Source organism: Terrapene carolina, unplaced genomic scaffold (assembly GCF_002925995.2).
Source record: "Terrapene carolina triunguis isolate 2854851 unplaced genomic scaffold, T_m_triunguis-2.0 Scaffold66, whole genome shotgun sequence".
In the NCBI taxonomy this organism is placed as follows: domain Eukaryota; kingdom Metazoa; phylum Chordata; order Testudines; family Emydidae; genus Terrapene; species Terrapene triunguis.
This window is the reverse complement of record NW_020664417.1, coordinates 32,929,893-32,946,815: the sequence shown is the minus strand read 5'-3', so window position 1 is coordinate 32,946,815 and position 16,923 is coordinate 32,929,893. Positions and strand designations below refer to the sequence as shown.

General features: G+C 38.5%; 1 protein-coding gene across 6 annotated transcripts in view; it reads right to left on the bottom strand.

Moving 5' to 3' along the window:
- PALLD (palladin, cytoskeletal associated protein) overlaps nucleotides 1-13,225 on the bottom strand; it is a 321,293-nt gene extending 308,068 nt beyond the window's left edge. For 5 of the 6 annotated variants that reach the window (XM_024194956.1, XM_024194963.1, XM_024194971.1 and 2 more), the window contains exons 1-2: nucleotides 13,078-13,225; nucleotides 8,873-9,928 (exon numbers count right to left, since the gene is read on the bottom strand). In XM_024194956.1, the coding sequence (XP_024050724.1) occupies nucleotides 8,873-9,927 (1,055 nt within the window). In that variant the 5' untranslated portion in view covers nucleotide 9,928; nucleotides 13,078-13,225. Of the gene's footprint in view, nucleotides 1-7,560; nucleotides 7,627-8,872; nucleotides 9,929-13,077 lie in introns of those variants that run through there. The other variant, XM_024194995.1, reaches the window with a different exon arrangement.
- Nucleotides 13,226-16,923: the final 3,698 nt, after the last annotated feature.

Genomic DNA, 16,923 nt, shown 5'->3' with positions numbered 1-16,923 from the left:
TTAAAACAATTGCCCCATTATCTTGATATTGCCTCTGACAACTTCCATCTTTATGCACCTAACTTTTTTTTTTTATTTATGCTGTGAAATTTCATGGTAGAACACAAGTTTCTGATTTTTTTTAAAAGGTCGTTCAGTGAAAGGTACTAGACAGTCTGCCTGAGGACAGAACTCCTCTTAGTGCACAGAAAAATAACGGACAGCAGAAATGCATCATCTGTCTAACAACCCTCAAACATATACCAGAGGGACAAGAAATGGGTGAAATTAGTAGTTTAAGAATCGCTCAGCATCCCTGCCTCTTCTATCCTTGGAGTCTTTGCACACACAAGCTTGTTTCTAGGTCCCTGAACAGCCATTGTTAACAGACTAAACCACATTTGAACCAGTGACTGTTGTTCAAAGTTACATAGGATAAAGTATCCTATTATCAACACCCAGTCCCTGTGAAGGGTCATTTCCCAATGACACTGTAGGGGCCTGACTCTCCTCACACCAGTTTATCACTAGTGTGACTATTTGTATAAATTTGACCATAAAGTGTGTGTGGGGGGGAAATAAGACATTTACCTGCAATGACAATGAATATTCACACACTGCATCGGTTCCCAGGCACTTATGCACCAATAGTATCAACAGACAATCATGATGTCGATTCAACACCCTCTTGGTTCTTAAAAGGAAAGGCATCTTCCTAACAAGTTAAAGAAAACTACTGCTCTATCCTTCAGCCAAGCAGAGGGGAGCCTGATCTAAACCATCCTGGCCACAAGGGAATACTGCATCCACAGCATATTCTTCCCAATGCCACAGAATCCCTACTGTGAGTGTTCAGCACACAAGCTGGGTAGGGAGAGATCTCTGCCAGATCTCTCATCCACCCTAAAATCCACAGGGCATATCAGCACAAATCACTGCAGGCAGAATTTGTAGTTTGCTCATTGGCATCATGGAAAACCCTCCCCTCCAAAAGGAGCTCCCCAGGCAGAGTTGGCTAGGAAAACCCATTTGCCCAAGCACTGTTCAGAGAAGTGACCAATCACAGTATGCTTTCCAATAAAAAAAAAGCAGGAGAAGTGATGAAATAATCACATCAATCACTGAGAGTCCTTTTTCAATACATATGAACTTTCTTGTTGCAGCCCAAAGATGCTCAGAATTTCTGTAAGAGAGGTGCTCCCTGGGCGTTCAGACATAGAAATACATTATCCCAAACGAGGGGTGAAGTAGGAAGAGAGATTTCAGAAGGGAAAAAGAGAACGGCGATACAGGCCACAGAATAGGAAAAAGAGGACAACAGATAACTGGGGGGAGACACCGAAATAGGAAAGGGATACTACTCTGATTTCTAAAATTTAACAAAGAGAATTCAACAAGGAGAAAGCAACAGAGGAAAGAAGAATATAAATCAAAGGCAAAACAACAAAAACAAAACAACGCCAAATGATTGAGAAAGGGTAAAAAAAGCAAATTAGGAAAAAATGAAAAGAAGTGATGTAACATCCAGAGAAATCTCTCCTTGGACAGGGATATTATTTCCTTACATTTATATATAAGCTACCCCATATCTTAATTAGGGATAGGTAAAACAGCCATAACAGTCTACTGTTAATAAACAGATTTGAAACAAATTTTAGCTTCCTGTAGTGGGCATACTGGTAGGTTAAAAATAGCTACTATAGTTTCTCCCTTTGTAATCGGGCTCATAGCAACACACACAAAAGTTCGTATATTATTATTTATATTTTAGTAGCACCATTCATAGGGTAGGTGCAGTACCAACCTATAAGATGACAATGCCCCTACCCCAAAAGAACTTACATACGAGGAGTACTTTGCTACTGCAGCAATTTTACAAAAGACAGAACTTGTGGGAGATAATGAAGGAATACAAGTTAGATAACGAGTCCTCTATTTAAATACCCTCCCTCTTCTTAGGGCTTTAGCACTATGATATAATAAGTAGAAAAATATTTACATATTTTAGACACCAAATACACTATACCAACAGGCTCTAGGAAGACAGGGGAGCATTAAGGTTAATTTTAGCAGAAAAGTTGTTTCTTAAAAAAAGAAAAAAAATCTGAGTAAATCTATGGTAGGTGTTACAGCAATGGTAAGATACATATTTGTAGGAAATGTATATATGAAAAAAACTTTGCTACAATTTCAGCATCAGTAACAAACTTTCTGAGGTTTTAAAGGCTTTATAGCCAGCATGAGCCTTTAAAACAAATATTTTTCATTATAAGCTTTAATGCTAGAATAAAGCAGCAATTCTATGTCTAATGAGCTTAGGTAATTATTGCCTTGTCTAGCCTCTTCTTAAAATTGGTGTGACAATCATTAATGTTAAAGCATATAAATCCAGTTTTTAATTTGTGAGAACAAGTTAATCTTGATTATGAAAACAGGTTATAGAATACAAGATAATGGTTATGGGCATGCTATTGAACTGTAGTCTTTTCTACAAAAGCACTTCCTACTGATATTCCTATAGCGTGCATTACTTCTTTATATATTTTTTATAAAAGACTTCTCTAACCATTGAAACAAACACCTACTATTGTTAATTGCCTTGGTGATAATGTTGCTGGTTGTAGAACTCTATAGGTATCACTCATTCTCCAAAAAGAGAATTCTCCTGTTGACTCTTCCCATGAAAATCCATGATTCCTAAGAAGAGGTAGCAATACTGGGTTGGGAAATAAGGGAAGGGGACAAGTTAAAAGGATGAAACTGGTAGGTAAATTAGAACTATTCACAATAAAGGGCTTATGTCAAATAAGGGCCGGATCCTCCAAACATTCACACACATGTATAAAGTTGAACTCATATGTAAGAGGTCAGGGCTTAAAGCAGCACTTGTGAAGAGGGAGGGGAATGCTTTGAGGTAACTAATTTAGAGATAGGATTCTCAGCAAACGATGCAGATGTTACTGGGAGGATCAGAACTTTAGGTTCCTGCGAGGCTGTGTGTATTTTGGAGAGATTGCAATTTGTCTACTTACTAGGCAATTAAGGGCTGATTCTGCACTGCCTTAAACTGTATGAGATCACTCACAGCTGTGCAAAGTGCTGTTAAATGCTACCTAATGCGAGTGTCAATGTTTTGCATTTGCTTTACACAGCTATCACAGTCTACAGAAGATGCAAGACAGGGTAGAATTAAGCCCCTCATTTTAGAAAATTGAATGCGGGGTTAGAAGTGTAATGTAGTCTTAGGTTTTAAACTTATCAGAAGCCTTGGAATAATTGGGACATGGTAGGGAAGGGGAATCAAGCTATTGGAGGCTCCTCAGGTACTTTGAAAACATAAAGTACACTATAAGTGCAGGATTATACAGTATTTGCTTTATCTGCTGTTGAAACCAGACTTGAGCATATCTTTACATATTAATTTTGCTTGCTCACATTTAAATGTCATTAGTGTCTGCTGGCAGGGCTGTCCCTAGGGGGCTGCAGGGCCTGGGACAAATCAGCCCCCGCTGGCTTGGGGGCCCCACTCTGCATCAGCGGCTGGTTGGCAGGACAGACCCCAGGCACGCGGGGAGGCAGCTGGGACCTTGGGTGTAGAGCTGGCAGCCAGGAGACCAAGGGTGCTGCAGCACCCCTCGCACTCCTAGTTCTCATGCCTATGTTTTCCGGGACCGACCGCACCAGCCTATGGGGCCCCCCAAAGTGCACGCCCAGAGCAGTTGCCCTGATTCACCCTACCCAAGGGATGGCTCTGTCTGCTGGATCAGGTTAGAGTCCAGGTACATAGTAGTCATGAAGGGAAGTAGTTTGTAGTGAGCAAAAGAGGCATGTTGTTTACATGTACATATGGGATGTGTATAATACAAAATAAGCATGGATGCCTAAAGATAGGCTTCTAAATATATTTTTATGCACCTAAATAAGCAATTGATTTCAAAACTTCTGAACATCCAGCAACTACTTTTGAAGTCCAGGGGAGCTGATGGATATTCAGCACCTTTTAAAACTACAAACAGTAATTTGTTTCAGAGTAGCAGCCGTGTTAGTCTGTGTGTGCAAAAAGAAGTACTTGTGGCACCTTAGAGACTAACAAATTTGTTTGAGCATAAGCTTTCGTGGGCTACAGCCCACTTCATCAGATGCACAGAATGGAACATATAGTAAGGAGATATATATACATACAGAGAACATGAAAAGGTGGGAGTTTCCCTACCAACTCTAAGCCTGGAACACTGGTGTTTGTATCTTTGAGGTTCTACTGTACTACTACTTCAGCATGGTTTCAGGGCAGTGGTTCTCAAACTATGGGAGCATCATGCTAACAACCACACATCCAACCCCATTCAGCCCCCAGTCCTGCTCTGTCTCCAGGCCCAGTTCTGCTTTCAGACCAGTTCTGACCCCACTGCAGCTCCGCACCACCCCCAGCCTGGATCTGCCCTCATTCCCTCTCCACCCCAGACCAGCTCTGTCTGTAGCCCCAGCTCCGCCCCCATCCCCAATTCTGCCCTCAGCTCTCTGCTTTCAGCCGAAGCTCCACTGCTGAGGAAGGCTTGGCTGTGCAGTAATTGGGGGGAGGGGCATGGACAGATTCTGTTACTGCTAAGGGGGGATGCAACTGAAAAAGTTTGAGCATCACTGTTTTAGGGGATATTATACTATTGATGTTGCTGCCTTTCAGATGAGATACAAAACCAAGATTCTGAACACTCTTAGTCACTAAAGATTGATAGCACTTACCATAAAAATATTGCTGTTTGGCCCTGGTATTATGGTCAAATTTCAGCTTAGTGAGCATCTTTAGTTTCATACAGTTGGCATGCTTAGTTTCTACAGGTATGAAAGTTTTCATTGCTTCTACCATTATTCCCCTAATATTCAAGATTTTGGGGACAAGGGTGTCCAAAGTGAGGCTTCCCCAATCCATATATTTAGGTCCCAAATAAGTGGCCTGGTTTTCTAAGGTAACACATACCTAGAAATTCCCATTGAATGTAATCAGTAGGATCTCCTGAATGTGTAGCACTTCAGAAAATCAGGCCACTTATTTAGGTGCTTAAATATGGATTGGGAAGACTAACTTCAGGCATCCATTTATAAAAATCTGGGCCTATATACATTATATTTTCTCTCACACACAGGTGCAGAAATCTCTCTGAAAATGGTAGGAAACATTTTAAGTTCAGCTATTGCACATTTTGCCTACTCTGATTTACTTCTGCAATTTCATCTGGATTCACTATTTTTTCCTTCCTGTGTTGAACTACTGTGTGATGTTGTTATGGGCTGTTACACAGTTCCATCCTGAAGACGGCTGCTTTTCAGTGTTGGAGGGAGGAAGAATGGAGGTGAAGTGATTCTTATGTGCACAATGTACAGTTCTTTGGAAGCCTTCTTAATGAACCAGACTATGCTAATGTTAGATAGTCTTATAGTATAATAGTTGTGATTTCTCTTAAAATAGAGACTTAAAATACAACTTGTGATTTGTTTTAATAAATAAAAACCTGGACAAGATTTAGAGATGGACTCTGGGTCTAGGTCCAAACTTCCACAAAGTCTGAGAGGGTTCAAATTTTTGCTGTTACCTATGTCTAACAACAAATTCTTAATAACTGACTGGATAATAGTACTGCTTTCACGGTTCACCCTGAAATATGTTTAACTAAATAAATATATTGAAACTGCTTTATACTGCCCCCTGGTGTTATTCACTAAAGAGAAATACTTTGTCAAAATTCTCATTGCCTGACTTGTGATAGGGTGACCTCTTCAGTAAAGTGTATAAGATTACAATAAGCCCCAGTGAAGAATTTTATTGGCATTGAAAATAAATTGTTATTGCAAGGTGGGGCACATTTTCCAAATCTTCCCCCCATCTCTAAAATCACCATTCCATTCACATTAAAGGAAAAAGCCACCGTTTCTATGGGATTCACACAAGGGAGCATGATTTGTTTTTTCATAAGTGCCTCACATACCATAGTCCAGGAACTGTGCTGACAATTTTTTTTTATTTTTTGCATCTCTTCTATTGTCCCTGAATGAAGAGTAACAAAGAGATATCACCAATCAAAGATATAACCACATAAAAAAAAAACAATTGGGGGTAGACCAGATTGTAAGTTAATGAGTACTGCAATATTAAGGGAATTTAAAAAAAAAAGTCATGTCAGTTAAAGTGAAGAACTTGTAGCTTCTTTGCACACACCACTAACTGGATGAATGTAATAGCAATGCAAAAATACTGTGAAAGCATCTAAGGCTTTTGCACACATCTTTCCATTGCTGTGGGTTTTTCATGGATGACTCCACAGCTGTGGGTCAGAGTAACTATAAGACTGCTAGACAAAATAATAGCAATGAGATACTGTAATGTTAATATAATGATGTATCTTTGCTTTCCTAATATTGCATCTTCATTGAGGACTTATAATATCATAAACAGCATTTCACTTTTAGGTCACTGGTTTGATTCCAGTTCTGCTCAGCAGTTATCTAAAGTTATTACCAACTGATGATTATATGCTATATGCATTAAATGCACTTAGAATATTTCACCATTTTCAGATATTTTACTGGTATGAGAAAGATTCCATATACATATTTTAGGTTATAATCTTTGGATAGGTACCCATAGCATAGGGTAGGTGCCTATACTTATACTTTATAATTCTGAAGTGTTAAATTAACAGGCATATTAGGCTAGAACTGGTAAAAATAGTCAACTCAGTAGAAATGTTGAGTATCTCTATGACCTGTTTCATTCTAGTACATTAATGTAGTATATAACTTGACTATCAGTTCTTTCTAATCAAGCCAAAATAAATCAGTTAAAGATTAAGCTTGTTTTCTGGCATCAAAGATTTTCACATTCCCTTCCTTATTAAGGTCTGCTATTTTTAGACTATTCATTCTCACTTGCTTTTCAATTTAAGGAAGTACAGCTGCTTTGTAATACTTTATAATACTTGAATAATTGTATTAAAATCATGTCAAAAACATGTTGCTTTGCAAAATAATTGCTTTGATCTGTCAATTTCTTTTCTTGTTAAAGATGCTTAAGAAAACATCTGATTTAAGACAAAATATTGGCAGACATCTTTCCAAGAAATGCCCAGGTCTGCAAGTTGCAATTGCCCTCAACTTCCATTGGCTTCAAAAGGATCTGAAAGCTCTCAGCACCTTTCAGATTTTGCTGACAGGGTTGGTTCCAGCATTTCTGCCGCCCCAAGCAAAAAAAAAAAAAAAGCCGCGATCGGCAGCGGCAGTTCAGCGGCAGGTCCTTTGCTCCTAAAGGGAGTGAGGGACCTGCCGCCCCCAAATTGCCGCAGATGCTGCCCCTCTCCCTTGGCCGCCCCAAGCACCTGCTTGTTAAGCTGGTGCCTGGAGCCGGCCCTGTTTGCTGAGTTCCCTTAATAATTGTGTTTATAGCTTTTAGAAATGTAAAATTTAGAACTCTCATAATAGCTAACAAGTATGATTTAACAATTAAGAACATTGTGAAAATTGTTATTACAGTAGATATTTCAGTATGCCCATCAAGCATAACAATACAGGTTCAAAATTCCAACGACATACTGGAGGAAATGTTTTGATACAGGGACCATCTTGATATCTTCTGAGAATGTCTCAATCTGAAAGACTTCTGGCTGGAGGTGACAAAATTATTAGAAAGTTTTTTCAGGTTATTTATCCAATGTTCTGACTGATGGACAGAAATGCAATGTATACACTTACTTACTGTCTTTGTGACTGCAGCATTTAAGGACCAGATTGTGAATCCCTTTACTCACATTGGTGAGACACTAGTCTCATAAGTAGTCCCACTGAAGCCAATTTTGGGCCTAGTTCTGCCACCCTTACCTGGACTGAGTAGTACCTGTAGTAAGATGAGGCCCTGAGACATAAACCCTTGGTATCAGAGGCCGGTATGAGGCCTAAGGCCTGAACGGAAGTAATGGCCAAGACTTTGCTAACATAAAGCAAAGTTATGCTGTGAGCCAGAGGCAGGCCCTGCTCACAGATGTTGGCAAGAACAAGGCTGCTAAAAACACGTATACACATATAAGCACTAGTAAGATGAACGTGTGCGAGGATGGCACCAGAACAGCCCGGTACAAACACATCTCACAGAGATAAAAAGGAACCCATCCTAAAGACAGGGTCAAAAGGACAATATGATGGATAGACTTGTTTGTTCAAACCAACCTGTACCAGGGGAGAGGCAGCACCCTAATGCATAGAGGGGCTGTACCACAATGTGTCAGGAGTGATGTGTAACCTGTTTGTACCTGTGTATAAGAATGCATCCCTATGTGGACATCTTTGTCTGGCCTAGGGGGCAGTGGCAAATCCTGCCACTGACTGAGCTGGTCCATTGTCAGGGAGCACATATGTACTAGCAGAACTGTAGACATCTGATCCGGGGAGCTAGAGACTGTGTTTCGTTTGACAATAAACCTGGCTGGGTGCCTTCGTACCTTATTAGAGTCTACGATCATTGGGCGGTTCGCTCGAGATCTGCTATTCCAGCTATGTGCGCAGAGCTGGGACAGCACACTGGGAGAACACACACACGCAGCCGACCGTTATCATCATTGAACAGAGCAGAGCACCACACCAGTGACGTCTGACAACAGTACCTTACTCTGCAAGTAGAAATCAATGGAAATATTCGTGGAGTAAGGAACCACCAAGGTAATGGTGATAAAATCTGTCACTTCATGAATATATTAGTAAAACCACTTGGCTGTCAGCACGCACTGTTAGAATTTTCTTGTACATTACCCTTGAGCAGGTCCATGGTGATACTCTTCCACAAAAGTAAAATTAGAAGATATCAGCCATTAGAAGATATCACCCTGACCATTTTAAACTGCCATACACCTACCTGACATGAGGTGTTGGGTTTCCAGCAACTCTGCACTCCAGCAGCACCTTGCTTCCTTCAGCCACTTCCTGGCTCCGGAGTTTCTGAGTAAATCGAGGAACTGAAGACTGATAGCTACCCGGATTGGTGAGCTCATGGTGGAAGGCAGTTTCACTTTCTTGAGTGACATACTTCCTGTCAGGGAAGGGCTCTCCATTGTGGTGAGTCTCAGGTAACTTTGCCTCAGGTTTGGTCTCTGGATATGCTCTACCAGGGCTCTGATTCACTGAGGCATTTATCATGGCTGACTGTTTCTTTTTAGGAGACAGGTATCCACTATCTGGAGAAGAGGAGTCCTCATTGGGACTCCTGCCTCTTGCCTTTGCTGCTTCTCTAAATATGGAAGAAAGTTCTTCAATGAACATGGCAGCCTTGTCACACAGCTTGTTCCTGAAAGGAGCATCTCCCTGGGACATTGATTTGGATTTTGGGCTTGTCTTCTGCGTATTTGGACTACATCTCTCTGCATTTCTTAGACTCCGAATAAAGCTGGGGCTAGCCGTTAGCGAGGGCGAGATGCTGCCTTGCCTCCCAGGAACAGTGCAAATGCTGCTTGCTGCCTGAGGGGATGTGGGTGGTTGCTGTTTCTGTTGCTCTGGGAGAGTTTGAGCTGTGCTGAATAGTGAATTTGGACCTCTCAGCTGAAGCGTCCCCAAAACTTCTTGTTCGTGGACTTTGGTCTTTCTAGAAGAAGCATATTCTGATGAGTTTGGATAAGTGTTGAAATGATGAGTGAACTCCTGCTCTACATTCTGATTCTCCTTCACTGAATTACCAATAGCTTCTCTGGCAAGGTCAAGGCTTTTACTTATCTCCTCCTTGCTGAGAAATGCAGATAGCTCGTTTGAAACCTCTCCATCCTGTATGCCTGATAGGGAATCATAAAAAAAGTCATGAAAGGAGGAAGCCTCTGACATGTTCTCAGAGTAATCCTCGTGGGCTCTTTTCTCTGCTGAGTAAGGCTCCTTTAGCATTAAGGGTAGAGACACCACCTGCTCATGCCTTCTGTCTTGCATGCTGGAAGAAAATGCACATAATTTCTATCAGCAGTGTGACAATAAAACAAACACTTTATATGCTTGTGTCATATAACTGTAGATTCATTATTTACAAATGACAGGATACAAAAGCAGGTGGAAAAAAGTCAAATCCTAATGATGTAAGAATTATTTGTAGCATGAGCATTCACTTTGAGTTAGAATAGGCCTGACTGACACTGAGCAAGAGAAGGCTAGTTACAAAGTAAGTGTTTCAGGAGTGGGTCCTCTACATGCAGTCCTGTTATGAATTTGTAAGGGGTTTGTTTTGTTTTAACCCTGCATGTTGGCTAGCACTAGCTCATCTCCTCCAAATGATTTTCAGTGATTTATTGGTTCCCATTAATCTTACCCATTCTATTATTATATGTTTAGGTTCATGATCATTTCCATGATGTACCTGCATTTCTTTCCCCACAAAATTGCCTTCAAAATCATAACATATTGCAACATTAAATCACAATAAGAGAACATTGAAGTTATTTAAACAAATGATTATTATTATTATTTAGAATCTGAATGAGTAGGAGTCTCTAGAATTCCCTTGATTAGAATTGCCATGCTTTCTCCTGGTTAATAATATAAAATTATTTTTAATCATGTTATTTATGATCTTCTGGTTGTTAATATTTCATTTCCTTCACTGCTGTTGGAACATGCATGTTCCTTGGTAGCATTATGATATACAGTGATCATTTAAATTAATAGAACATCAGACTACCATGAACTATAGATACAGTAAAGCAATATTGAAGGGAGTGTGATTCATGCATATATCTTGCAAGTCACATTGTACCAAGCAGCTTGTGTACAAAGATAAAATTGTCTATAACCCCCCTCAGTTTTTCTACAGCATTTTTAAGCATCTCATTCCTTGCTTGTACTGTGGGGGCAGAATAAAACCCGTTCCCCAAATGGAATGATATGCAAGAAGTTCCATGAGTTGAAGCTTGTTTGGTTTCCTGGATGCTACATCGGTGACAACTTGGCTCCAAGAATGATAACTGCTTCTGCTGAATATTAATTCAGCTAAACAACAGTGATTTAAATATCCCTGATTGTCATGACCATATATATACCTTTATATATATATATATATATATATATATATATATATTCTCATTTCCATGGGAGTTTAATTTCTTAAAACTAGATTGCTTAAAACTTTGCATGTTCACATTATTCCCAGTGTTAGCTGGCTTGATAGTCATGAGATGCACTCAGACATATTTTACACTGTCTCATGCACACTCCAATTACTTCTAATTACTTCACTGGGGTTTACCCAGCAGATAATCATTAGCTGATTGACTGATTGAATTCTTGGACTAGTATATGCCTCTCTTGATATCTCTTTTTTTGTGTGCTCTGCCAGTGGATTATAGCCAAGCACATACAAGGGAAGTACAGGGAAGCCAAAGAGTTTGTTTTATGGTTCAACATTTGAAGCATAGTTTTATAGAGTAGGTTGATAGGGGTAGTCCTTGCTTTAATTAGGTTGTCTCTTTCCCTTTATTCCTATTTACAGGGGAACAAATCTAGCAATCATGCCAATATATTGTCAACAAAATCTAAAAAAGTATATACAGCATAACTGGCTACAATTTAGCAGTTTTAGAAATGAACCCAACGTGATCTAGAGGTGCAGCTGTTAAGGCAACTGGATGAATGCCAGGGAATCAAGAGTTAAATCTGGAGAATTTGTGTCACTGGAACAATTAGTAATTTTTTAAAACGTCATATTCAAACGAATAAATATGCTACTGTGTACGGATAATTTCTGCTTTAAATCATATTGTGCATCACAAGCATATCTTTACATGACTCTGATTCACACTGTTTCTTCTTCCTACTGAAGCTTATATCTCAGTGTGAAATGTATCATAATAAGCTAAACTGTCCTGACTTTCACTCTATGCTATTCTGTTGTCTGACTGGGATATGGCTCAGGGCAGAATTTGGCCCTTTGCCACTCAGCATAACAGAGAATGGTTAGTTTTTAGTAAAATGATTATATTGTGAACAATGTTACAATTATTTGAGCTTTATATCATTATGTATCTTATTAGATAAAAACAGTGGTTTACACATGACTGAAAGTTATAATTTTCAAAGTCTGATGCCTAAAGTTAGGCATCTAAATCCATATTGAGTTATCTAAATAATTGGCTAGATTTTCAGAAGTGCTGAGCATTTCTGAAAAATCTGATTACTTATTTTGGTGCCTAAATATGGATTCACATGTCTGTCTTTAGGCATCTAAGTTTAAACATTTTGGTCTAAAAGACACTTTTAAAACTTATATTGTAATGTATAAATCCACTGTAATTCAGGGAATCCAAAATTTCATTTAGAACAACTTGCTTCTTTAAGTCACAGCTAAATAAAGTTAAAATAACACTAACCCTATCAAATAGCACATAAGATCATAATTAGAAATATCTAATGCTATTTCTAGCATCTATTGGTTAGACAACAGCATATTTATAATGGTGCTTTGCACTTCTACCTAATGAGCATATTCACCATTATTAATGCACTGTACTGTTTTAAAGACAACATGGAAAATAAAAATTTTGCATATATATTACTTGGAATGTTTAACTTTATGGAAGATATATTATGCACAAATTATTTCCATGGTACAATTTGATATTTATCTTGTCATATAAAATCACAGATGCTATACCCATTAACATGGTAAAATAATTAATTAAAATCTATTTTATTACAGTGGCAATAATTTTCACACTTTTAGAAACTACGTGAATAATTCATCAGTTTAAAGCATTACATGAATAAACAGTAAGGAACAGAGTACCATGGAAAGTAATTTTACAGATCTCACTTTCTCATTGTAATGAAAAGAGAAATACTAAGGAAAAATACAAACATCTTTAAAATTTGTGAAAATTGTGCTAAGAAAAATCATAGATTAAAAAAAATCAAAATAAAATCAAGCCCACTCAAATGAGTAACAGAGTTTAAGGGAAATTTCTAATGGTGTTTCAAAAACAAATAAATACTTATTTTGCTATGGATTTTGAAGCCCTGAGCTATTATTCCCCGAGAACAATTAATTGAATTCACACACACACACACACACACACAAAAAAACACATTACAGACCTTATATATGTTAGGCCAGTTTGAAGAGTCTCACATATAATTAATTTCAAGAAAGGCTGCTTTTTCCTTCTTTGCTTAAGAAAGCTGAAAGTTGCTTTAACTATTCAATAAAGATTGCTTGGTCCTGAGTAAGCATCAAGGCGACTGTGGCCTGTGAATTATATCTGTCCTCTGTGACTATGTATTCTTACCCCACTCATCTATATTTGGTAACTGAACTCATGTTTCAGCAGACTGCCACTATCTGGAATTCCAGCAGAAGGGATGTTAGCCCTGGAAGCCACAACAAGTTCTGTGCACTTGGTGCTTAGAAACTCAAGGAACTTAATGTTGAAATGTTCCATTTTTGTTGTATTCTAGACATGATTTCAGTCTCTTTTACAGTATTCAGGAATTTTAAAATGTGACACTTGTTCACAATCAAAGTGCCTCCATTCACCAGAAATAGAAAGTAAGGTCTGTGATTTGATTTACAGGGGTAAAAAAGAAAAAAACTCCTTATAAGGAGTTTCATCTTAACATTTGTTTTTTATTTTTACCACATTAAATTAAAAAAAGCTTTTGTATTAAAATAATGGTAAATTAGTCAATATATGTTATAGAGATACATATGACAACAAAATATTCTAACGAGAAAAATATTATACTACATTTAGATATGTGATTAGAAATAGTACCTTATTTCCATGCTAAGTTGTTGGTGGAAGATAAATGTCCTGTTCAAGACTGGCAATTATCTTATTACTAATAATGTGGCTCTATCATCAGAAGACAAACCAATTTACTATTGTAATAGTTAACACTCAAAAATGATACTGATGAAAATCTTATACATTTACCAACAAACGAAACAAGTTGCACAACGAAAATATAGTTGATACATATAGCATTATATTAGTCTGTAGCGTGCTAAATGATCCCAGTTCCACTTTCTCATACTGACCTTGCTCAGGAAGAAGTTTTGCCTGATTAAAGACTTCAGTGAGAGTTTTGTCTGAGTTTTCTGTCAAAAAATGCACCTGTACCTTTCTAGCATTCATATACTTCATTTTTATTTTGGTTAATTTGGTATGTTTCTTTTTATCTTCTTATCTACTATCCATTTCTTTTAACTAGAGATGCAGTAGCTAAAGTAATATCTATCAGTGGATTCACTGAGATTTTCCCCATTAGTTTGCAGTGTTGTGGTAGCCGTGTTGGTCCCAGAATATTAGAGAGACATGGTACATGAGGTAATATCTTTTATTGGACCAACTTCTGCTGGTGAAAGACACAAGCTTTTGAGCTTACACAGCTCTGTGTAAACTTAAAAACTTGTCTCTTTCACCAACAGAATTAGGTCCAAGGAAAGAAATTACCTCACCCACATTGTTTCTCTCATTTTTCCCAGTGTCATTTTGACTGATAACACTACCATGCCTACCATGGGAAATTAGTTTGTCTTCTGATGATAGAGCTGCATCATTGATACTAATATTAACTATTAATAATATCTTATTGTACACCTTTCAACAGGAAAGATCCTAAAGCGCTGACAAGCTCTATATAGTAACCTCTTCACATACCTCTGGAGCGATATATTGTAGCTTTTAACAGTTGATAGTGGCATAACAAACATTTTAGCATAGGAAATAGTATATGGATCTTGGTTACTACAGTTAATTGTGTTCATTCTGTACTATGATCCCATTTTGGTGCATCAGGATCTTCACCTTGTTGTGATTACTATTAAGAAAAATATAATTTATATAGCACCATTAGATGTTTGGGCCATTTTACAGTAGGTTGAGTGGACCAAACACAGAACAGAAATCCCACTCTGAGAAGTTTACATTCCTAGTCCTGCATTCACTTGCCCATGTGCTTAATATCACAGATGTGAGTAGTCTTGTTGAAGCCAATGGCACTGCTCATTTGCATAAAGGTAAGCACATGTATAGGTGATCGCAGGATTGGAGCCAAGATTTGCAAAGCATAGGTCCAATACAAGGGTCCAATCCTGCAACCACTTATCACCATGTGCAATGCTTACCCATCACATTGCTTAAAAACTGGGTTCTGTATTTAACATGAACAAGTGCTATAGCAGAGCTATTTCATTTTGAAGAAGCATCCTGGGCTATCATTTCCTCTTTAAAAAGTAGGTGCAGTCTTTCCCTCACTTTAGCTTTCTTCCCCATTTTGAATTTACATTGATCATACCATAAATGCAACAGTGTTTGAATCCATTTACAGTTCTGTTAAGATGTAAGATTTTGACCTCATCCACACTATAACTTTTAATTGAGTTTTTAACTAGTTAGTGGCATGGCTGGCTCTAAACATGGTCTGCATCCATATATAATAATTCAAAACCAAAAAACTTCAAGTTCCATTAGTTAAGGTCCAGTGGTTCTCAAACTGTGGGTCAGGACCCCAAAGTAGGTTGGGACCCCATGGGGTCACCAGGACTGGTGCTAGACTTGCTGGAGCCCAGGGCTGAAGCCTCAGTCCCAGCACCCAGAGCCAAACCTGAAGCACGAGCCCCACCACCCAGGGCTGAGGACTTCAGCCCTGGATGGCAAGGCTCAGGTTACAGGCCCCCCGCCTGGGGCTAGAGCCCTTGGGCTTTGGCTTTGGCCCTCCTGCTTTGGGTGGTGGGGCTTGGGCTTTGGCCCCCTGCCCAGGGCAGCAGGGCTCAGGCGGGCTCAGGCTTTGGTCCCCCCCCAGGGTCATGTAGTAATTTTTGTTGTCAGATGGGGGTTACAGTGCAATGAAGTTTGAGAACCCCTAATCAATAAACAAAACCATAGAAAATAAAGCTAAGGAATAAAAAGGATTAAATGTTGAAAGTCAAGCACTCCCAAATTAGGAAATGATAGAATGAATACTTAATTTGGTCCCCTTCTGCGGTATGCCTTACGGTACAATCTTTAATTACATGGTCCATTGTTTATTATTATTATTTATTATTACACAGGATGCCTAACTCATTCAAAGCAGAGAACAAATGTGCTCTGCAGATGAATTGGAACTCTGTAGTGAAGGACTCTGTTGTCTGCAGGACTCTTGCTTCCTTTGTTGCAGAAGCTGGAAGGTTTGTAATGAAGGAGGTAGGAGACTGCAGGAAGAGAAAGGATGGTCTTGTCATTAGGGCAGTTGAATACCACCATTAAGACTAGGATTTGATCCCTGCCATTGCCACTGAGTTCTTATGTGAGGCTGGGCAAGTTATTTACCACAAACTTTTCACAGATAGTCACTTCTACATGTAATTAAAGACTGTATCATAATGCATTCATACAAGGAGGCTGAATTAAGCTTGTCTGGGCAACTTGAGAATGCATGACTTTGCAACCTTTCAATCCTTAACTTTGTATTTCCTAATTTTTACAGTTTAGTTCATTGATGAGAGCAACCTTGACTAAGGTTAAACCAACTTTTCTGTTTATGAATTTCCTTATTTTTTTAATTGAAAATATTTCTATATCTATGCCTAATTTAAAGAATAAAGCACTTATACAATTGTTGTCTTCAATGCATTTTTTGCATTGTTTATTTTTGTGATGCTTCATATTTCACCACTTACTGCTGTGTTGACCAATATGTTGAAGTTAATAAATTAAACTGCCATCAAATGAAACACATTTGTTTCTTTTAATGCAACTTTGTTTTCCCACAACTTCTAAATGAAACTGTTTTTAACTGTTCTCCACTTGTGAGGTAACTCCCTTCTCTTCATGTCATTATATAATGCCTGCATCTGTAATTTTCACTCCATGCATCTTACAAGGTGGGTTTTTTACCCACAAAAGCTTATGCCCAAATAAATCTGTTAGTCTTTAAGGTGCCACTGGACTCCTTGTT